The sequence below is a fragment of the Xenia sp. Carnegie-2017 genome, unplaced genomic scaffold (genome assembly GCF_021976095.1).
Source record: "Xenia sp. Carnegie-2017 unplaced genomic scaffold, XeniaSp_v1 HiC_scaffold_19, whole genome shotgun sequence".
NCBI classification, from domain to species: Eukaryota; Metazoa; Cnidaria; class Anthozoa; order Malacalcyonacea; family Xeniidae; genus Xenia; species Xenia sp. Carnegie-2017.
In genome coordinates, this window is record NW_025813481.1 from 4,775,385 (window position 1) to 4,799,523 (window position 24,139).

The 24,139-nt window shown below is 34.2% G+C and overlaps 2 protein-coding genes across 5 annotated transcripts; both read left to right on the top strand.

Moving 5' to 3' along the window:
- Positions 1-653: 653 nt before the first annotated feature.
- Positions 654-10,216, top strand: LOC124438362. The gene is made up of 20 exons (XM_046988479.1): positions 654-894; positions 2,041-2,184; positions 2,612-2,677; positions 2,910-2,939; positions 3,129-3,251; positions 3,518-3,583; positions 3,717-3,845; positions 4,272-4,337; positions 4,658-4,732; positions 4,963-4,998; positions 5,283-5,597; positions 5,804-5,881; positions 6,317-6,391; positions 6,608-6,640; positions 6,934-7,272; positions 7,488-7,727; positions 7,880-8,242; positions 8,527-8,749; positions 9,145-9,440; positions 9,795-10,216. The coding sequence occupies exons 1-20, from the start codon at positions 669-671 to the stop codon at positions 10,004-10,006; spliced, it is 3,135 nt and encodes a 1,044-aa protein (XP_046844435.1). The 5' UTR covers positions 654-668; the 3' UTR covers positions 10,007-10,216.
- On the top strand, positions 6,161-24,139 carry LOC124438363. Of its 4 annotated transcripts, XM_046988481.1 has the most exons (21): positions 10,313-10,331; positions 10,538-10,662; positions 16,482-16,625; positions 17,050-17,115; positions 17,338-17,367; positions 17,557-17,679; positions 17,948-18,013; positions 18,147-18,275; positions 18,694-18,759; positions 18,982-19,011; positions 19,201-19,323; positions 19,592-19,657; positions 19,777-19,905; positions 20,305-20,370; positions 20,527-20,559; positions 20,859-21,194; positions 21,410-21,649; positions 21,802-22,164; positions 22,449-22,671; positions 23,068-23,363; positions 23,717-24,139. In XM_046988481.1, the coding sequence occupies exons 3-21, from the start codon at positions 16,499-16,501 to the stop codon at positions 23,926-23,928; spliced, it is 2,724 nt and encodes a 907-aa protein (XP_046844437.1). In that variant the 5' UTR covers positions 10,313-10,331; positions 10,538-10,662; positions 16,482-16,498; the 3' UTR covers positions 23,929-24,139. The 4 variants fall into 4 exon arrangements, with proteins under 4 accessions (XP_046844438.1, XP_046844437.1, XP_046844436.1 ...); XM_046988480.1 differs by lacking the exon at positions 10,313-10,331 and having other exon boundaries at positions 10,410-10,662; XM_046988482.1 differs by lacking the exons at positions 10,313-10,331; positions 10,538-10,662; positions 16,482-16,625 and adding an exon at positions 6,161-6,174.

Genomic DNA, 24,139 nt, shown 5'->3' on the forward strand with positions numbered 1-24,139 from the left:
TCGAAAGTGTTAGTAAACATGGTTTACTGCCTGCCCACGCATATTACTCGGAATTTAATAATTAGTTACAAGAAATTTTATCATTGTCACATTATTGTGAGTAAACACTAGATGTCTGTTTGCGTGGTGCTTATCTTTGTGCATGTATTTAACATAATAACAGACAAAACGACGAATACTTTTTCTGACAAATGTGAACACTGAGTTAGCTAATTGCAGCCATTAATCTGTGGAAGGAATTTTATAATTATATTATTTGAAATTTGATCGTCGCACTTGAAAACTGTTCTTAATAGGAAATTTTCTCGGATCAAATAGTGTTGAAATTTAATACTTTTTGTTTTCTTGAGTTATCCAGTCATTTTCTTGGTAATGGCTAATATTTAAAAAATTTATTCGTGTAAGACGATGTCGGTGCTCCCGTTTTTAACAAAGATTGATGAAAAGATTTTGATTGGAAGACAAAGGTAAAGTGAAACAATGGGACAGGGAATAGCTCTAGTTCCAAGATCCAGAAAATGAAATATCTTCATGTTCATTGCAACATCAGGTTAGCTAAACATGATATGTCGTAAAATGTAACATGATGCGGGTTTTTTCCCAATTGACAATAGCATATCGTTATTATACCGGGAACTTGGTAATATAAGAATATAAACCCAGATCAAATGATGTTGAAAATCATTTCCTTTCTAAGGTTCTATGCAGACGAGATTGTCTTCGTTTTTGAAAACATCAGTTCCACAAAGTTATTGAAATTGTTTTCAGATATGAACAAGATGTTTCGCGTTTTTTGTTTGCTGTTGTTTTTACATAATGCTCGGGCTTTTCTTTGGACACGACCTCTTTCTTCATCGAAGTTGTCATTAATCAGAACGTCTTTGTTTCTTACAGGTTTGTAATTTGTTACTCATTTTCAACAATTTTTCTTTGTGCCAATTATTTTCTTGAAAAAATTTAGATTAATTGAGTTTGCTGGTTCCTTGTTTAAATGCACATTACTTTATGTTATTTCTTTGCCTGCAAATGCATTTCCGCAAAGTTGCGAATCAGCGTTTATAAATTATAGCAGAAGAAACACACTACTGGTTTTGAATTTCTAAAAAATGATGATTTTACCAATGAACTGGCCTCTAAAGTGCTTCAAAATGTAATAATATGCCCAAATGTGCTACAGTAATTCATTTTGACGTACCCTAGATCCGTCATTGTTTCCGCATTGTTAAGTTTGAGTCAATTTGCCAACAAAGTTTTATCCATATTGAAGAAGGGTTTAATGAAGCTTTTTCTCATTTGATGACGTTAAGCATTCAGATTAAAATTGAAATTAAAAATAAAATTGAAAGTTACTTAGAATTGAAAGTTTTATTCCCATAAATTTCCTGTGCAACACGCTGTGACGCAACCTTTATGATAATTAAGGGAAAGACCACTAGGTGCATAAATATTTTGTGTTGTGTTCGACTGTTTCAGATTAAAAAGATGATCGAAATCTGTTTAGAAAAACAAAATGTGTAAATATACACACCACTTTCGTTGTGCTTAGAGCAGAATGTGTAAATATGCACACCACTTTCGTAGTGCTTAGAGCAGAATGTGTAAATATGTACACCACTTTCGTAGTGCTTAGAGCAGAATGTGTAAATATGCACACCAGTTTAGAGTTGTACATTTTCGCACTGCTTGTAATACCAAAAAAATTAGTGTGTTTGCATGACGGTTGAGAACTCAAATTTTTGCTATTGTTTCCATTTTTGTGCTGTGTTCTGCGGCGTAGCCAGTGATTTCTGTCAAATCATAACATTTTAGAAGGGGGCGAAAAAGTTTACTGTGGCATGAGAGAGGGCCCTTCGCTTTCTCTTGCTACATCAGTAGCTGTGTTTCATGACTTTGCGTTCTTATAGTCTATCACATGAATTGTTTTCAACAAATTCAATTGTTTTTACACAAATATCGAATTGTGAATGTTTGGTTTTTCTTTTATAACATCAACAAAAAAGTTAAATTTCGTTCTTTTCTCCATAATTTTGTTCACATCAGCTTTAGGTACACGCCTGATGACAGTTCAAGGATGGTGTTCATGGTCGCAATTTCGATGTAACGATGGCTATAGGTGTTTTGATAACTATTATGTGTGTAATGGTTATCGTGATTGTTGGGATGGCAGTGATGAATGGTCCTGTAGTAAGTTATATGTTTTTTAAATGATAATATAGCTGTAGTTGTTTGATGTTTACAAATCAAAATTACAGACATTTACATGATTTTACAACTTTCAACCATAATAAAAACTGTGTTTTTTACGATTAAAAACATGAAGCATTACGTTCACTAAAAGCTTCTTGCTTATTTTTGTATTTGTGTAATGGTGACATTGATGGATAGTTTCTCCTAGAAATAAATGAATTTTATTTCATCATTTGTGTAAAGATTAAAAAAAAATTCAAATACTGAGTACAACTAACTGAATTTCATCAAAAAGATTTTCTTTCCACACCTCATTTCAAGATATGAAGTGTGCATAGCTACTTGAAGAACTGAAAATGATTTTGTGTTTGTTAAAAAAGTTTGAAATACTGAATATTTAAAGTTTTCATCATTTTGTCGGCAGATTCTTCCTCAAGTTTAAAAAATTTGGTGTCGTCTATTCTTCCTTTCCCAGCATCAATTGTTGAAGGTGAGAGATTTTTTACACTTTGAAATATACTTGAAATAAAATCTATTGACACATGTTTAAGGCAGATAGCTAGATCGAAATGTCTATATACGAGCATTTGTTGTAAAAAATTTGACAGGATGTGTTACAGCAGCCAAAATATTTATTGAAAAAAATTGGAAACCGACACATAACTTGTTGAACTGATTTTCAACAAACATTTTACAAGTTTTGCTTTTAATTTTTTATTTAGTGAGCGCCCCACCATCTACGTCTGTTTACAGTAAGTTTCAAAAGTAATGAGTTCACATAACATATTTGGTGATGTACGCACTCATTTTTCTTATTTTCACACGTGTTTTATACACGAGTATATAAACTTTGTGTTTGTATGGTCGTGTTCATCTCCTACATTCCATGATCATTCATGTTGAAAAATTTGAGTTGAATATTTTTATCTTGTTATTTTTAGCATGGCGTCCGTGGTGTTCATCGTGGCAATTTCGATGTAACGATGGCTATAGGTGTATTTCTCGTTACTATGTATGTGATGGTTATTCTCATTGTAGGGATGGCAGTGATGAATGGTCCTGTTGTAAGTAATATGTTGTTTAAAAATTTACTTTACAGACATTCGCATGATTTTACTACTTTTCAACTCAACCATGAACGCAGTTGTTTTTTGTTTTACGAGTAAAAACAGTTTTACGTTCATTAAAAACTGCTTTGTGTTTGGATTTGCTGGTGGTGACTTTGATGGAGAGTTTTTCCAAGACGCTTAAGGAGCTTTCTTCTGTCATTCATTACGTAAACTTATATCAAAAATGAAATACTGAATATACACAATTTCTTTATTTTTAGCTCAATCCTTAAATTCCCAGGTTTTAGCTTCAAGTGTTCATCCTTCTCCAACGTCATCTGGTGAAGGTGAAATATTTTTAGCAGCATTAAAATTCAAAAAACCGAACGCAAAAGAATATTGTTGAGAAAATATGTGCACGATGAGTTTATAAAGTCATTATTTTGCGAATCAATCCAACCCTATTCTTATAATTTTTAGTCATGTCAACAATAAGACAGTGTTACTATTGGCAATTTCGATGTAACGATGGCTATAGGTGTATAGATAACTATTATGTGTGTGATGGTTATCGTCATTGTTGGGATGGCAGTGATGAATGGTCCTGTAGTAAGTTATATGTTCTTTAAATGATAATATAGCTTTAGTTGTTTGATGTTTACAAATCAAAATTACAGACATTTACATGATTTTACAACTTTCAACCATAATCAAAACTGTGTTTTTTACAATTAAAAACATGAAGCATTACGTTCACTAAAAACTTCTTGCTTGTTTTGCATTTATGTAATGGTGACATTGAGGGAGAGTTTCTCAAAGAAATAAATGAATTTTATTTTATCATTTGTGTAAAGATGATAAAAAAATTCAAATACTGAGTACAACTAACTGAATTTCATCAAAAAGATTTTCTTTCCACGCCTCATTTCAAGATATGAAGTGTGCATAGCTAATTGAAGAACTGAAAATGATTTTGTGTTTGTTAAAAAAGTTTGAAATACTGAATATTTAAAGTTTTCATCATTTTGTCGGCAGATTCTTCCTCAAGTTTAAAAAATTTGGTGTCGTCTATTCTTCCTTTCCCAGCATCAATTGTTGAAGGTGAGAGATTTTTTACACTTTGAAATATACTTGAAATAAAATCTATTGACACATGTTTAAGGCAGATAGCTAGATCGAAATGTCTATATACGAGCATTTGTTGTAAAAAATTTTACAGGATGTGTTACAGTAGCCAAAATATTTATTGAAAAAAAATTGGAAACCGACACATAACTTGTTGAACTGATTTTCAACAAACATTTTACAAGTTTTGCTTTTAATTTTTTATTTAGTAAGCTACACTTTTAGGAATAGCGTTATGGATACTATATGAAATTGAAATATTGTATATAGCTACAGTTGAGTTCCTTTACTTTTAGTTTCTTCTGCATTTTTTTCTCTGAGTCCCGAAATAAGTACGTCTATTCGTCCTTCCCCAACATACACTGTTGGAGGTGAGTGATTTTTTTACAAAGATTGAAGTGCATTAAAAGAAATTCATCTAATCATGGCACAAAAGTTCGTTTCTACTTTAACCTCTCCCTGCAAGAAAAAAATGTGAAAAGGAAGCAAAAGGCTGCAACAAAAATTTGAATGTTTCATATCATTACATGTTTGCGTTTTATTAGTGTACATATTTTTTAAGATATTTTATGAATGAATTTTTAAACATTTGATTATATAGTGACAAGCAGTAGCAGCGTGTCTGTTAGTCGAAATGGTATGTATACGTGTGGTCTCGTTTGTACGTTGTAATCCTTAAATGATGCTTGTTTTTCTGTCTTTCTATTTTGGTAAATGCTAATGTTGCAAGCAGGGACTGTTATAATCCGTAATCACATTTGATGATTTCAAAAGAATGCAGAATTTGTATAAATGAACGTAGCCTCTCCCCTAGTTATCAATCTACCGCCATCCCTGACAATGAAAAAGATGCAAAAACACTTTTCTTAGTTTATGGGTAGCATCATTTAAAACTCTGTTGGACGATATTTCTCACTTCAGGTATTCGTCTTGTTGACGGTTCTTATGGCTTTGGACGTGTTGAAGTTTACTATAATGGAGAATGGGGAACAGTTTGTGACGACTATTGGGACATAAGAGATGCTCGAGTTGTGTGTAGGCAACTTGGTTTTGTAGATGCAATTGCTGCTTACCAAGGATCGCAGGGTATAAAGGATGGTACTGGACGTATCTGGTTGGATAATGTTCACTGTAACGGGAATGAGTTGAATCTCCAATCGTGCCGTCACAATTCATGGGGAAGACACGATTGCAGTCATTATGAAGATGCTGGTGTTCGTTGCGACACCAGGAAAGGTAGAACTAAGGAAAATATATACTTTAAAAATTCACAATCATTTACTGGTTAATTTTTGAGCTGACTTGTGCCTCCTGTATTTGGTCGTAGTGATTGCGATGGGAAAGTTTTTCTTTGATGTAACTGAATTATTTTTCATCTTGTATCCATATAGAAATACATTACAAAAGTCAAATACTGAATGTAACAACTTTTTTATTTTTAGTTCCTTTGGCACGTTTTTCTTCAAATTCCCAAGTTTTAGCTACAAGTGTTCATCATAGTCCAATGTCAACTGTTGCAGGTTAGAAATTTTTAGCAGCATTAAAATTCAAAAAAACCGAATGCAAAAGAATATTGGTGGGAAAATATGTGCATGATGAGTTTATATAATCAGATCTCTTCTCAAAAGTCATTATTTTGCGTATCAATCCAACCTTATTCTTATAATTTTTAATAATCCTATTTTCACGTCAACAATAAGACATTGTTACTATTGGCAATTTCGATGTAACGATGGCTACAATTGTATAAATATATCTTATGTATGTGATGGTTATCCTGATTGTTTTGATTGCAGTGATGAATGGTCCTGTAGTAAGTTATATGTTGTTTAAATGATAATATAGCTGTAGTTGAGTGACAAAATCAAAATAACAAACATCCATATGATAAAATGATCATTTGATTTCATACACTAATGATCAATAGCTTCGATTTATTTAACTTTCGTTTGCAGATGTTACCAGGAATCCCACAACTTGGGTACTTTTCCAGAACTTTACTTATCCTTCACAAACACCATCTGCTGAAGGTAAGCGATTATTGATAAAAATGCGAGAATATTTATTTAATAGGAAGTTTGAACAACTACTTTTACAAGAATTTGTCATATTAATTGCATACAGTTGTCCTAACTTTCCTGTTTCCTTCTTCATGTATGGAACCAAAGTAGATTGTTGAACCTAACCACTCGGTAACAACAGCTATACTGTTTTGTTTTCTAACTATACTACGTAATATCTTTTAGCGCCATCAACCGCTAACTCATCTATGGCTCAAGGTATACCCATTTACAGATTTTGCTGTTGAATTATATATAAGTTGTGCTTGAATTGCAACTTTCAATGACTTTTGATAAGTTATCTTTACATGTAAAGAAAGATTCTACTGAGCTTAGTCACGCGTCATGTATATAAGAGATATGCGAAATTATTAAAGAGAGCATGCTCGAATGTGCTGATAAAGCTACAAAAAGCAAATTATTTCAAATACTGAATTCTATGAATATGAAGTTTTGTTAAGATCTCGACATTTTGAATCATGAGCATGTTCTTTAACTTTGTTGTTTTCTAGGTAATTCAAGTCAAAACTGTCAACACAAACTGGATCTTGGTTTTATATTGGATAGCTCTGGTAGTGTTGGCCAAAGCAACTTCAGAAGAATGAAAAAATTTGTCAAAGATTTGACAAATTTTTACAACATTGGTGTTCACGAGACTAGAGTATCAGTCTTGACGTTTGCTTCGTCTTCTCGTATAAATATTCGATTCTCCGATCAATTTTCTAACAAAAGATTTTTTGACGCAGCAGTTGATAACATTTATTACACTGGTGGTTCAACTTATACCGCTTCAGCGTTATACCTGGCTTATAACAAGATGTACACATCTGCTTACGGTGCTAGGAGTGCTGGTACGTCATGTTAGAGTGAACATAACTTTAACAAAAAATCTCATGATACCATCTTCAGAATTAATTTGTTAGAAATAATGATGTGTATATTTACAGAACGAATATAGTTTTAGTTCAATTGAGAAATGATAGTCTAGTCTTTAAACCTTCAGCCCTTTTTGTAAATTCATTTGTTAACTTCTTTTTTTATGCAATCTGCATTTTTCGTGTTTTAGAATTCAAGAAGGTGTTAGTGATTTTGACCGACGGCCGAAGTGATGGAAATGTTAATAATCCGGCAAGGCAACTGAAGAACAGTGGTATTGTGATCTTTAGTGTCGGCATTGGACTTAGTGTAAACAAACAAGAACTGGAGGATATGGCTTCAGATCCACCTGAAGAGCACGTAGTCATGTTGAACAGTTTTACTCAACTGTCTAAACTTTCTTCTAAATTGTCATCAAGGACTTGTAACGGTAAGGAAGTAAAGCGACTGTTGTGATACATCATTGTAAAGTGAAAATCTTTCTTGTAAACCGAAAACCTTACTCCACTAAAGTAAAGAAGTCCGGTCTCCATCTTTACACCAAAGGCAGCTTGTTCTCATTAATTCTTCACCCTCTTTTAGCTTCTAGTTTCCTGTTGATATGTGGTTCTCAGTACATGACAGCGATTTTCAAGCGTGGTGAGATTTCTGGAAATATCAACACACTCTACCTTCGAGATGGTCATTGCAAAGCGAGCTGGAATTCAACACATGTCGTTGTAAACACTTCCTTACATGGTTGTGGCACAGAGGTCGTAGAAACATATCAATATATAATCTACACTAATGTCATGTCTCATCTTGGTGCTTCTGAGAACTACAACGGAGATGACGTGATAACACGTTCTTACCTAAATGCTAAGATGATTTGCACTTATCCTCGCAAGCGTCGTGTTGGTGTGCTAAGCTTTGAACCAGCAAAGGAAAATATATTTGTCAGCAGCAGTAAGTCTTCGAGTTAAAAACCACTTTTGGTCATTTACACCAAGTTTGCAAAAGTACACCCTATCCTTTCAAATCATACATCTATCCCACATTGACCATTGTTTCATATCTTGTCAACCCTCACCACAACCCCTACCTACCAGTTACTTAACTGCCAAAGTCGGAACACAAGTGGCCATCACGACTCTAACTGTCAGTGCTAGCATAGCTGTATTTCTGTGAAATATTGAATGTTCTAGATAATTTTACTGCTTTCGTAGTATAAAAATGAACTATATTTTTAGGAAGTGAAGGCAATTTTTCTCTAACCTTGGACGTTTTTAAGAATAGCGACTACCGCGAGCGTTACACATCACAAGATTATCCTATCTTAATGGCTCTTTCCAAAAACCTCTACATTCAATACTCCGTCAATATACGCAATTTAAGCGTACGCGCCGAGAAATGTCGTGCTACACCAAGTAATAGACCATACGAAAGCATCTATTATGACTTCATTGTGGACGGGTAAGATTCCATCTTTTTTTCTCGATATTGAGGCGTCGTGTTTTGTAAATTTATGTTTCTCATAACTTTTATTATTGATGTAAGTTTTTAGTTGTATGAAATCGCATGAAACTGCATGAAATTTTTTAGTTTCGTTGCATTCTATGAAACTATATAATAGCATTGTGAACTGAAGCAATTTGATTGGTCAGGGGCCATGATTTATCCAAGATCCAAGATTACGTCACAACAATTCACAGAACTTTCAATGCATAAACAGAAACAAAAAATACGGAAATTCTTGAACGTTTGATTGACATAGAACTAAGAAGAGAAAAACCTACTTTAAGCCAATTTTACATATTCTATATTGTAAAATATGTCATTGTTACCATCTTTCATTTTATTTGTTTTAGTTGTGACAATGATAAAACCATCAGACATTACACAGAATGGTACAGCTCGATTCAGCGTTTCAGTATCCAGGCGTTCCGTTTCCTTACCAGTCATCGATTTGTATACATACACTGTGATCTTGTTGTTTGCTCAAATGTTGGAAGTTACAACTCCACCTGCGCCCGCAATCGTACGTGTTCTTCACGTGCACGTCGTGATGTAGAGGAAAAACAAAAAGATGTGACGGGTCTTTATCAGTTGTCGTTTGGTCCACTGATGCACGAAAAAAAGTCCTTTGAACAAAAGTCTGTTGAGGGTAAGTAATGTATTACAGTCAAACCTGTTTTAAACAGAAACCCTCGGAGAAATAAGTAGTGTATGTTAAATGGAGGTGTCCGTTAGACAGAGGTTTTGTTATTACGAACTAGTTATACGGTATTAAAGTTAGACTTTTTGAAGTGTCCACTTAATACAAGTTTGACTGTGTTGCACTTTTTTTCAATCAGTTTAAATTCAGTAAAAAACCTGGATTTTTTCACGCTATAGAGCCTGGGGAAAAATAGTTATGGACTTCCAAATAGCGTAATTTGCCGAATCTTTTGCCTATCATAGTATTTTCTCACAATATATGAATATCATTTCAACTCACACCGAGGCTATTGACTTTTAGAAAAAAGTACAGTAAACATCACTTTGTTGGGCTCTTTGATCGTTTTTGGCTGTCTCACAGTTGCTCTAGCTGCTGCATTGGTTTATATGTTGAGACGATCACATGTTCGTAAATCTGACGCTTCAGTGGCTCGTGCTGACATCAAGGATGAAATGGCGATGCAAAATTTCGGTTTTAATGCTGAAAATCATAGTGAAATTGTGAAATCCTAATTTTCTTTTTTGTCACATTTATGATGCAATCTTTTTCTTTTTGCTCAGATTATATTATTTGAGGTGTTTTCGAAATGATTTTTAGAAATGATTTAATCGTTCTTTTCTTTTTCAAGATATTAGAGTAATGTGAGTTAACTTTCACCAACCTATATTATACTCAAATCATGAACTGTAATCATCAGGCAATACATTTTTTATTACTATGCATTTTGTCATATTTTTTGATTGGAAGACAAAGGTAAAGTGAAACAATGGGACAGAGGAATAGTTGTTGTTCAAAGATCTAGAAAATGAAATATCTTCATGTTCATTGCGACATCAGGTTAGCTAAACATGATATGTCGTAAAATGTCACATGATGCGGGTTTTTTCCCAATTGATAATAGCATACCGTTATTACACCGGAAACTTATTAATATAAGAATATAAACCCAGATCATATGATGTTGAAAATCATTTCCTTTCTAAGAATCCATGCAGACAAGATTGGCTTCGTTTTTCGACAAAGTTATTGAAATTGTTTTACAGATATGAACAAGATGTTTCGCGTTTTTTGTTTGCTGTTGTTTCTACATAATGCTCGGCTTTTCTTTGGACACGACCTCTTTCTTCATCGAAGTTGTCATTAATCAGAACGTCTTTGTTTCTTACAGGTTTGTAATTTGTTACTCATTTTCAGCAATTTTTTTTTGTGCCAATTATTTTCTTGATAAAATTTTGATTAATTGAGTTTGCTGGTTCCTTGTTTAAATGCACATTACTTTATGTTATTTCTTTGCCTGCAAATGCATTTCCGCAAAGTTGGGAATCAGCGTTTATAAATTATAGCTGCAGAAAAACACTACTGGTTTTGAATTTCTAAAAAATGATGATTTTACCAATGAACTAGCCTCTAAAGTGTTTCAAAATGTAATAATATGCCCAAATGTGCTGCAGTAATTTATTTTGACGTACCCTAGATCCGTTATTGTTGCCGCATTGTTAAGTTTGAGTCAATTTGCCAACAAAGTTTTATCCATATTAGGGTGTAATGAAGATTTATTTCATTTGACGACGTTAAGCATTCAGATTCTTAGAATTGAAAGATTTATTCCCTTAGATTTCCAGTGCAGCACGTGGTGACAGTGGCGGACCTAGAGCATGTCAAATCCGTCGCGCGACTGATGTTTGACATTCAAAAATTACCTATTCATATTAATTAAAAAATCATTAATTATTCTTACTTTATTATCGCATTTACTTCGTGATAAAAATCCAGCTTTATTTATTATTGAAAACTAATGAGTAATCCAATGAATATCTCGTTGGTAACCAGATCAGTTGAATTTTAATTGACGTGGAATAACCGACTGATAAGCGGGGTGGCTTGACTGGTTCGACGGATAAAGGAGTCTATGAACGCTAAAAACGCTTATTCTATTGGTTATTCTTATTCTTATTATTCTTAGTCTGGAATTGTCTCGACTGATAAGAGGGGTGGCCGGACGTATAAGGGAGTCCAATTGCTATCTTACAATTGGTTCATTTGAATTTTTGTTTTATTGTGATTGGTTTGACGGATTTCGACTGATAGCCAACTGAACTAACATAGTCAAGCTCACTGTCTGAATTGAATGTTTGATCGTTTCATAGAAATTTTTATAAGCATGATAGAAACTAAACTACAATCAGATGGAGTTTATGGAAATCTTTTACAAATTCATATATTGACATGAATGCTGCTGTCCAAACTGTGAATTTTTTGAAGAGGGTGAAAAATTTATGGATAAATTGTAAATGCTTGGCAAAGACGATCTCGCGAGTGACATTTCAGTCATTGATGTTCAAAAGACAGCCAACATTGTTTTGAGTTTTATCAGCAGAAATTTACATCCAAAATCGTAAGTAAAGGACAAGTGAAGTGTATGCATGAATGTAATATATCAAAGTCAATTTATGCAAATGTGTGATGCGATTTATGTCAATATGGCGTATGGTAAGCAGATTGATGCTTCTAAAATTGTTGTTGCCGAAGGACTTTTAGCTATGATTTCTTTAGTGCTTGGGGAATCGTGGCCGTTATATGGCAGCGAAATCCTACATTCCTGCAAATATATTTCAATGGACAAAATTCTGTAGCCATAAGGCGCCATACTATTATTTACTTTATCATAAACAAATGTTTGGGGCTTTTCAGTTTATGATCATTGATCATTCAATCATTGGACAGTTATACTACATATTGTTTAAGATTTGAGAAAACTAACATTGATTACATGACAGACTTGCCAACCCCAAGGATACAAAACCTTGATATTAATGCAGAAAAACCTGGAGATCTGGCAAAAAAACTGGAGATTTCTTTTCTTGTATACGACATATTTTTAGCTTGATTTATTAGGCAAATGGCAATGATTACCTCAAGTGTTATGCACAAAAATTTTAACTGGCAGCCATTTTGTGTTACATAATTATACGAAAAAACGAAAATCAATGTCATGCCCAGTTCCCGGCGCACCGCGGCTACAATACGTTATGTTTTGAATGCTATTCATCGAGTATTTCTTTCCATGCGATGAATAAAAATGCCAACAAACTTCTAAAATCCTAAGCTTTAAAAAAACCGGGAGATTTAGTATCTTTGTCGGGAGGTCGGGAAAAATGCAGCAAAAGCGGGAGTCTCCCGGCGAAACCGGGAGAATTGGCAGGTCTGACATGAGAAGCTGTTTACTATAACCTGTGATTTTGAGTCTTCTGATCCATGAAGCTTTTTATTTTGACAATTTTACTGGAATGGTATTAAACCTGAGTATTTGACATACATGAAATGTTGTCCCATGTCACATATTGTCCCCTTTTCTAACTGAACACCTCATGTAGAGATGTAAAGGTGTGTTAATCTACGGCTCATACCAGATTGCTTGCCATAAATTCCAAAGGGCTATTGATGTATGAAAAGCATTTTCTATAAAGTAAAAATATCTTCCTATGTATGCAGATAAACCTTGAAATTTGGCAAAACAGCAAAGTATTTTTCATGATCACTAGGTAATTTTTCTGATGATCATTATAATTTCTAAACTAAATTATTTCAGATTTACATTTAAACGAGCTTTGATCATATGAAAAGATATTTATCATAACCAGTAAGCATGACACATGAACCAATTTTAACATTCATGTAATTATATAATTAAAGATATGTTGGTTACATTCTGTTTGTATTTGCAAATACAATGCTACTAGTGATTGCTATATAGCACACCTTGCATATACTTACAGAAGATAATAGTCTAGTGAAATGCCTAATGAACATTTATGGCATTAAGCTGTCCTTAACTGCAAATTTTCACTCTGATAATTTTTGTTTAATCTTTGGCAGAAAAAAAATTTGAGTTTTTTCTCAAAAAGTGAATTTGCTGGCACTGATGTGGAGATGGGTAAAGGGTTACAAAAAACTTGCATGGTTTGAAGGGTGAGCTTTTCTATATCTATGAACTGTCACTTGTAGTACCAAATTTCTAACTTAACTCATTACATAGAGGTTTGAATGGGGGTCTCTAGGGGGATATATGCCTGACAACTTGGTAGAAATTTTTAAAGACTATATCTGTTTTCGAATAGCATTATTGTAAAATAAATTTTACGTTCCTAGACATGCTAGTGAGCCATATATTTGGCATGATAATGAGCCTAAATATTTGGCAAAACATTCAAGTATTGTTCACTTCATTTTTTTTTGAAAAAAACGTAAGCAAAATGTGTTGTTTTTACAATCCTAGATCCGCCCCTGACCACACTAATTTTTTTGGTATTACAAGCGGTGCGAAAATGTACAACTCTAAATTGGTGTGGATATTTACACATTCTGCTCTAGGCGGTACGAAAGTGGTGTGCATATTTACACATTCTGCTCTAAGCGGTACGAAAGTGGTGTGCATATTTACACATTCTGCTCTAAGCACTACGAAACTGGTGTGCATATTTACACATTCTGCTCTAAGCGGTACGAAACTGGTGTGCATATTTACACATTCCTCTCTAAGCGGTACGAAATTGGTGTGCATATTTACACATTCTGCTCTAGGCGGTACGAAACTGGTGTGCATATTTACACATTCTGCTCTAAGCGGTACGAAACTGGTGTGCATATTTACACATTCTGCTCTAAGCGGTACGAAAGTGGTGTGTATATTTACACATTCCGCTCTAAGCGGTACGAAAGTGGTGTGCATATTTACACATTCTGCTCTAAACGGTACGAAACTGGTGTGTATTTACACATTCCGCTCTAAGCGGTATGAAAGTGGTGTATATTTACACATTCTGCTCTAAGCGGTACGAAAGTGGTATGCATATTTACACATTCTGCTCTAAGCACTACGAAACTGGTGTGTATATTTACACATTCTGCTCTAAGCACTACGAAAGTGGTGTGTATATTTACACATTCTGCTCTAAGCGGTACGAAAGTGGTGTGCATATTTACACATTCTGCTCTAAGCGGTAATGAAAGTGGTGTATATTTACACATTCTGCTCTAAACGGTACGAAAGTGGTGTATATATTTACACATTCTGCTCTAAGCACTACGAAACTGGTGTGCATATTTACATTCTGCTCTAAGCGGTACGAAACTGGTGTGCATATTTACACATTCCTCCTAAGCGGTACGAAATTGGTGTGCATATTACACATTCTGCTCTAGGCGGTACGAAACTGGTGTGCATATTTATACATTCTGCTCTAAGCGGTACGAAACTGGTGTGTATATTTATACATTCTGCTCTAAGCACTACGAAACTGGTGTGCATATTTACACATTCTGCTCTAAGCACTACGAAACTGGTGTGCATATTTATACATTCTGCTCTAAGCGGTACGAGACTGGTGTGCATATTTATACATTCTGCTCTAAGCGGTACGAAAGTAGTGTGTATATTTACACATTCCGCTCTAAGCGGTACGAAAGTGGTGTGCATATTTACACATTCCGCTCTAAGCGGTAAGAAAGTGGTGTGCATATTTACACATTCTGCTCTAAGCACTACGAAAGTGGTGTGTATATTTACACATTCTGCTCTAAGCGGTACGAAAGTGGTGTGCATATTTACACATTCTGCTCTAAACGGTACGAAAGTGGTGTGCATTGTTACACATTCTGCTCTAAACGGTACGAAAGTGGTGTGCATATTTACACATTCTGCTCTAAACGGTACGAAACTGGTGTGCATATTTACACATTCCACTCTAAGCGGTACGAAAGTGGTGTATATATTTACACATTCCGCTCTAAGCGGTACGAAAGTGGTATGCATATTTACACATTCTGCTCTAAGCACTACGAAAGTGGTGTGTATATTTACACATTCTGCTCTAAGCGGTACGAAAGTGGTGTGCATATTATTTACATTCTGCTCTAAGCGGTACGAAAGTGGTGTGCATATTTACACATTGTGCTCTAAGCGGTACGAAAGTGGTGTTATTATTTACACATTCTGCTCTAAGCGGTACGAAAGTGGTGTGCATATTTACACATTCTGCTCTAAACGGTACGAAAGTGGTGTATATATTTACACATTCTGCTCTAAGCACTACGAAACTGGTGTGCTTATTTACACATTCTGCTCTAAGCAGTACGAAACTGGTGTGCATATTTACACATTCCTCTCTAAGCGGTACGAAATTGGTGTGCATATTTACACATTCTGCTCTAGGCGGTACGAAAGTGGTGTTCATATTTACACATTCTGCTCTAAGCGGTACGAAACTGGTGTGCATATTTATACATTCTGCTCTAAGCGGTACGAAAGTAGTGTGTATATTTACACATTCCGCTCTAAGCGGTACGAAAGTGGTGTGCATATTTACACATTCCGCTCTAAGCGGTAAGAAAGTGGTGTGCATATTTACACATTCTGCTCTAAGCGGTAAGAAAGTAGTGCATATTTACACATTCTGCTCTAAGCGGTACGAAACTGGTGTGCATATTTACACATTCTGCTCTAAGCGGTACGAAACTGGTGTGCATATTTGCACAGTTTGTTTTCTAAACAGATTTCGATCATCTTTTTAATCTGAAACAGTCGAACACTAGACAAAATATTTATACACCTACTGGTCTTTCCCTTAATTATCATAAAGATTGCGTCACAGCCGTGTGTTTGCATGACGGTTGAGAACTCAAACTTTTGCTATTGTTTCCATTTCTGTGCTGTGTTCAGCGGCGTAGCCAGTGATTTCTGTCGAAACATTACATTTTAGGAGGGGCCAAAATTTTACTGTGGCAGGAGGGAAGGCTCTTCGCCCTCTCTTGCTACGTCAGTAGCTGTGTTTCATAACTTTGCGTTCTTGTTGTCTATTACATGAATTGTTTTCAACAAATTCAATTGTTTTTACACAAATATTGAATTGTGAATTTTCGGTTTTTCTCTTTATAACATCAACAAAAAAATTAAATTTCGTTCTTTTCTCCATAATTTTTTCACATCAGTTTTAGGTACACGCCTGATGACAGTTCAAGGATGGTGTTCATGGTCGCAATTTCGATGTAACGATGGCTATAGGTGTATTTCTCGTTACTATGTATGTGATGGTTATCCTCATTGCTGGGATGGCAGTGATGAATGGTCCTGTTGTAAGTAATACTATATGTTTGAAAAATACCATACAAACATTCACGTGGTTTTACAATTTTCATCCGTATTCAACCAAATTGTTTTTATTTTTAATACAACTAATAATATGAAGTATATACGTTAACTAAAAGCTTCTTGTGTTTTGTTATTTGGTTAAATAGATGTATTTGGTGCGTTTTTCAAAGACATAAATTGACTTGCATTCATCGCTTATAAAATTCAAATATATACTAAATGTAAAAAGTTTCATATATTTTCGTTTTCTTCTAAAATTTATGGTAGTAATAGAAGTTTATGATTTACCTACAATCTAGAATTTTGCCCTATATTTTAGCTAACTACTGAATGTTGAATTACTGAAAACGATTTTACTTTCAAAGTTAAAATAATGAATATTTAAAGTTTTTATTATTTTGTCGGCAGATTCTTCCTCAAGTTTAAAAACTTTAGTGTCGTCTATTCGTCCTTCCCCAACATCAACTGTTGAAGGTGAGAGATTTTTTACACTTTGAAATAAAATCTATTGACACATGTTTAAGACAGATAGCCCGATCGAAATGTCTATATACGAGCATTTGTTGTAAAAAATTTGACAGGATGTGTTACAGTAGCCAAAATATTTATTGAAAAAAAATTGGAAGCCGACACATAACTTGTTGAACTGATTTTCAACAGACATTTTACAAGTTTTGCTTTTAATTTTTTATTTAGTGAGCGCCCCACCATCTACGTCTGTTTACAGTAAGTTTCAAAAGTAATGAGTTCACATAATATATTTGGTGATGTACGCACTCATGTTTCTTATTTTCACACGTGTTTTACACACGAGTATATAAACTTTGTGTTTGTATGGTCGTGTTCATCTCCTACATTCCATGATCAATCATGTTGAAAAATTTGAGTTGAATATTTTTATCTTGTTATTTTTAGCATGGCGTCCGTGGTGTTCATGGTTGCAATTTCGATGTAACCATGGCTATAGATGTATTTCTCGTTACTATGTATGTGATGGTTATCCTGATTGTTGGGATGGCAGTGATGAATGGTCCTGTTGTAAGTAATACTATATGTTTGAAAATTTACTTTACAGACGTTCGCATGATTTTACTAATTTTCAACTCAACCATGAACGCAGTTGTTTTTTGTTTTACGAGTAAAAACAGTTTTACTTTCATTAAAAACTGCTTTGTGTTTGGATTTGCTGGTGGTGACATTGATGGAGAGTTTTTCCAAGACGCTTAAGGAGCTTTCTTCTGTCATTTATTACGTAAACTTATATCAAAACTGAAATACTGAATATACACAATTTCTTTATTTTTAGCTCAATCCTCAAATTCCCAAGTTTTAGCTTCAAGTGTTCATCCTTCTCCAACGTCATCTGGTGAAGGTGAAAGATATTTAGCAGCGTTAAAATTCAAAAAACCGAACGCAAAAATATATTATTGAGAAAATATGTGCACGACGAGCTTATAGAGTCATTATTTTGCGAATCAATCCAACCCTATTCTTATAATTTTCAGTCATGTCAACAATAAGACAGTGTTACTATTGGCAATTTCGATGTAACGATGGCTATAGGTGTATAGATAACTATTATGTGTGTGATGGTTATCGTCATTGTCGGGATGGCAGCGATGAATGGTCCTGTTGTAAGTAATATGTTGTTTAATAACTTACTTTACAGAAATTTACATGATTTACATAACTTACTTTACAGAAATTTACAACTTTCAACCATAATCAAAACTGTGTTTTTTTTACAATTAAAAACATGAAGCATTGAGTTCACTAAAAACTTCTTGCTTGTTTTGTATTGGTGTAATGGCGACATTGAGGGAGAGTTTCTGATAGAAATAAATGAATTTTATTTTATCATTTGTGTAAAGATGATAAAAAAATTCAAATACTGAGTACAACTAACTGAATTTCATCAAAACGATTTTCTTTCCACGCCTCATTTCAAGATATGAAGTGTGCATAGCTAATTGAAGAACTGAAAATGATTTTGTGTTTGTTAAAAAAGTTTGAAATACTGAATATTTAAAGTTTTTATTATTTTGTCGGCAGATTCTTCCTCAAGTTCAAAAACTTTGGTGTCGTCTATTCGTCCTTCCCCAACATCAACTGTTGAAGGTGAGAGATTTTTTACACTTTGAAATAAAATCTATTGACACATGTTTAAGACAGATAGCCCGATCGAAATGTCTATATACGAGAATTTGTTGTAAAAAATTTGACAGGATGTGTTACAGTAGCCAAAATATTTATTGAAAAAAAATTGGAAGCCGACACATAACTTGTTGAACTGATTTTCAACAGACATTTTACAAGTTTTGCTTTTAATTTTTTATTTAGTGAGCGCCCCACCATCTACGTCTGTTTACAGTAAGTTTCAAAAGTAATGCGTTCACATAATATATTTGGTGATGTACGCACTCATTTTTCTTATTTTCACACGTGTTTAACACACGAGTATATAAACTTTGTATTTGTATGGTCGTCTTTATCTCCTACATTCCATGATCATTCATGTTGAAAAATTTGAGTTGAATATTTTTATCTTGTTATTTTTAGCATGGCGTCCGTGGTGCTCATGGTGGCAATTTCGATGTAACGATGGCTATAGGTGTATTTCTCGTTACTATGTATGTGATGGTTATTCTCAGTGTTGGGATGGCAGTGATGAATGGTCCTGTTGTAAGTAATACTATATGTTTGAAAATTTACTTTACAGACATTGGCATGATTTTACTAATTTTCAACTCAACCATGAACGCAGTTGTTTTTTGTTTTACGAATAAAAACAGTTTTACTTTCATTAAAAACTGCTTTGTGTTTGGATTTGCTGGTGGTGACTTTGATGGAGAGTTTTTCCAAGACGCTTAAGGAGCTTTCTTCTGTCATTTATTACGTAAACTTATATCAAAACTGAAATACTAAATATACACAATTTCTTTATTTTTAGCTCAATCCTCAAATTCCCAGGTTTTAGCTTCAAGTGTTCATCCTTCTCCAACGTCATCTGGTGAAGGTGAAAGATTTTTAGCAGCATTAAAATGCAAAAGAATATTGTTGAGAAAATATGTGCACGACGAGTTTATAAAGTCATTATTTTGCGAATCAATCCAACCCTATTCTTATAATTTTCAGTCATGTCAACAATAAGACAGTGTTACTTTTGGCAATTTCGATGTAACGATGGCTATAGGTGTATAGATAACTATTATGTGTGTGATGGTTATCGTCATTGTTGGGATGGCAGTGATGAATGGTCCTGTTGTAAGTAATATGTTGTTTAATAATTTACTTTACAGAAATTTGCATGATTTTACAACTTTCAACCATAATCAAAACTGTGTTTTTTTTTACAATTAAAAACATGAAGCATTGAGTTCACTAAAAACTTCTTGCTTGTTTTGTATTTGTGTAATGGTGACATTGAGGGAGAGTTTCTCATAGAAATAAATGGATTTTATTTTATCGTTTATGTAAAGATGATGAAGAAATTCAAATACTGAGCACAATTAACTTCCAATTTCATCAAAAAGATTTTCTTTCCACACCTCATTTCAAGATATGAAGTGTGCATAGCTACTTGAAGAACTGAAAATGATTTTGTGTTTGTTAAAAAAGTTTGAAATACTGAATACGCAAGTTTTTGTATGGTTTTGTTTACAGATAATTTCTCGAGTTCAATAATTTCGGTTTCGTCTATTCGTCCTTCCTCAACATTAACTGTTATACGTAAGTAATACGTTGTTTTAATGATAATATAGCTGTAGCTGAGTGGCAAAATCAAAATAACAGACACCCATATGATACCAAAGTAGATTGTTGAACCCTACCACTCGGTAACAACAGCTGTCTATTTTCGTACTTATACTACGTAATATCTTTTAGCGCCATCAGCCGCTGACACATCTATGGCTCAAGGTAACTTCATACCCATTTACAGATTTTGCTATTGAATTATATATAATTTGTGCATGAATTGCAACTTTCAATGACTTTTGATAAGTTATCTTTACATGTAAAGAAAGTTTCTACTGAGCTCAGTCATACGTCGTGTATATAAGAGATATGCGAAATAATTAAAGAGGGCATGCTCAAATGTGCTGATAAAGCTACAAAAAGCAAACTATTTCGATTATTGAATTCTATGAATACAACGTTTTGTTAAAATCTCGACATTTTGTATCATGAGCATGTTCTTTAACTTTGTTGTTTTCTAGGTAATTCAACTCAAAAGTGCAAACACAAACTGGATCTTGGTTTTATTTTGGATAGCTCTGGTAGTGTTGGCCAAAGCAACTTCAGAAGAATGAAAAACTTTGTCAAAGATTTGACAAATTTTTACAACATTGGTGTTCACGAGACTCGTGTATCAGTCTTGACGTTTGCTTCGTCTTCTCGTATAAATATCCGCTTCGATCAATTTTCTAACAAAAGGTTTTTTGACGCAGCAGTTGATAACATTTATTACACTGATGGTTCAACTTATACCGCTTCAGCGTTATACCTGGCTTATAACAAGATGTACACATCTGCTTACGGTGCTAGGAGTGCTGGTACGTCATGTTAGAGTGAACATAACTTTAACAAAAAATCTCATAATGCCATCTTCTGAATTAATTTGTTTTAATTAATGATATGCATATTTACAGAATGAATATAGTTTTAGTCTAATTGAGAAATGATAGTCTAGTCTTTAAACCTTCAGCCCTTTTTGTAAATTCATTTTTTAACTTCTTTTTTTATGCAATCTGCATTTTTCGTGTTTTAGAATTCAAGAAGGTGTTAGTGATTTTGACCGACGGCCAAAGTGAAGGAAATGTTAATAATCCCACAAGGCTATTGAAGAACAGTGGTATTGTGATCTTTAGTGTCGGCATTGGACTTAGTATAAACAAACAAGAACTAGAGGATATGGCTTCAGATCCACCTGAAGAGCACGTAGTCATGTTGAACAGTTTTACTCAACTGTCTAAACTTTCTTCTAAATTGTCATCAAGGACTTGTAACGGTAAGGAAGTAAAGCGACTGTTGTGATACATCATTGTAAAGCGAAAATCTTTCTTGTAAACCGAAAACCTTACTCCACTAAAGTAAAGAAGTCTGGTCTCCATCTTTACACCAAAGGCAGCTTCTTCTCATTAATTCTTCACCCTCTTTTAGCTTCTAGTTTCCTGTTGATATGTGGTTCTCAGTACATGACAGCGATTATCAAGCGTAGTGAGATTTCTGGCAATATCAACACACTCTACCTTCGAGATGGTCATTGCAAAGCGAGCTGGAATTCAACACATATCGTTGTAAAAACTCCCTTACATGGTTGTGGCACAGAGGTCGTAGAAACATATCAATATATAATCTACACGAATGTCATATCTCATCTTGGTGCTTCTGAGAACTACAACGGAGATGACGTGATAACACGTTCTTACCTAAATGCTAAAATGATTTGCACTTATCCTCGCAAGCGTCGTGTTGGTGTGCTAAGCTTTGAACCAGCAAAGGAAAATATATTTATCAGCAGCAGTAAGTCTTCGAGTTAAAAACCACTTTTGGTCATTTACACCAAGTTTGCAAAATTACACCCTATCCTTTCTAATCATACATCTATCCCACGTTGACCATTGTTTCATAACTTGTCACCCCTCACCACAACCCCTACCTACCAGTTACTTAACTGCCAAAGTCGGAACACAAGTGGCCATCACGACTCTAACTGTCAGTGATAGCATAGCTGTATTTCTGTGAAATATTGAATGTTCTAGATAATTTTACTGCTTTCGTAGTATAAAAATAAACTATATTTTTAGGAAGTGAAGGCAATTTTTCTCTAACCTTGGACGTTTTTAAGAATAGCGACTACCGTGAGCGTTACACATCACAAGATTATCCTATCTTAATGGCTCTTTCCAAAAACCTCTACATTCAATACTCCGTCAATATACGCAATTTAAGCGTACGCGCCGAGAAATGTCGTGCTACACCAAGTAATAGACCATACGAAAGCATCTATTATGACTTCATTGTGGACGGGTAAGATTCCATCTTTTTTTTCTCGATATTGAGGCGTCGTGTTTTGTAAATTTATGTTTCTCATAACTTTTATTATTGATGTAAGTTTTTAGTTGTATGAAATCGCATGAAACTGCATGAAATTTTTTAGTTTCGTTGCATTCTATGAAACTATATAATAGCATTGTGAACTGAAGCAATTTGATTGGTCAGGGGCCATGATTTATCCAAGATCCAAGATTACGTCACAACAATTCACAGAACTTTCAATGCATAAACAGAAACAAAAAATACGGAAATTCTTGAACGTTTAATTGACATAGAACTAAGAAGAGAAAAACCTACTTTAAGCCAATTTTACATATTCTATATTGTAAAATATGTCATTGTTACCATCTTTCATTTTATTTGTTTTAGTTGTGACAAAGATGAAACCATCAGACATTACACAGAATGGTACAGTTCGATTCAGCGTTTCAGTATCCAGGCGTTCCGTTTCCTTACCAGTCATCGATTTGTCTATATACACTGTGATCTTGTTGTTTGCTCAAATGTTGGAAGCTACAACTCCACCTGCGCCCGCAATCGTACGTGTTCTTCACGTACACGTCGTGATGTAGAGGAAAAACAGAAAGATGTGACGGGTCTTTATCAGTTGTCGTTTGGTCCACTGATGCACGAAAAAAAGTCCTTTGAACAAAAGTCTGTTGAGGGTAAGTAATGTATTACAGTCAAACCTGTTTTAAACAGAAATCCTCGGTGAAAGGAGGAGTGTATGTTAAATGAAGGTGTCCGTTAGACAGAGGTTTTGTTATTACTAACTAGTTATATGGTATTAAAGTTAGACTTTTTGAAGTGTCCACTTAATACAGGTTTGACTGTGTTGCACTTTTTTTCAATCAGTTTAAATTCAGTAAAAAACCTGGATTTTTTCACGCTACAGAGCCTGGGGAAAAATAGTTATGGACTGCCAAATAGCGTAGTTGTAGAATCTTTTGCCTATCATAATATTTTCTCACAATATATGAATATTATTTCAACTCACACCAAGGTTTTTGACTTTTAGAAAAAAGTACAGTAAACATCACTTTGTTGGGCTCTTTGATCGTTTTTGGCTGTCTCACAGTTGCTCTAGCTGCTGCATTGGTTTATATGTTAAGACGATCACATGTTCGTAAATCTGACGCTTTAGTGGCTCGTGCTGACATCAAGGATGAAATGGAGATGCAAAATTTCCGTTTTAATGCTGAAAGTCATAGTGAAATCGTGAAATGCTAATTTTCTTTTTTGTCACATTTATGATGCAATCTTTTTCTTTTTGCTCAGATTATATTATTTGAGGTGTTTTCGAAATGATTTTTAGAAATGATTTAATCGTTCTTTTCTTTTTCAAGGTATTAGAGAGTAATGTGAGTTAACTTTCACCAACCTATTTTATACTCAAATCATGAACTGTAATCATCAGGCAATACATTTTTATTACTATGCA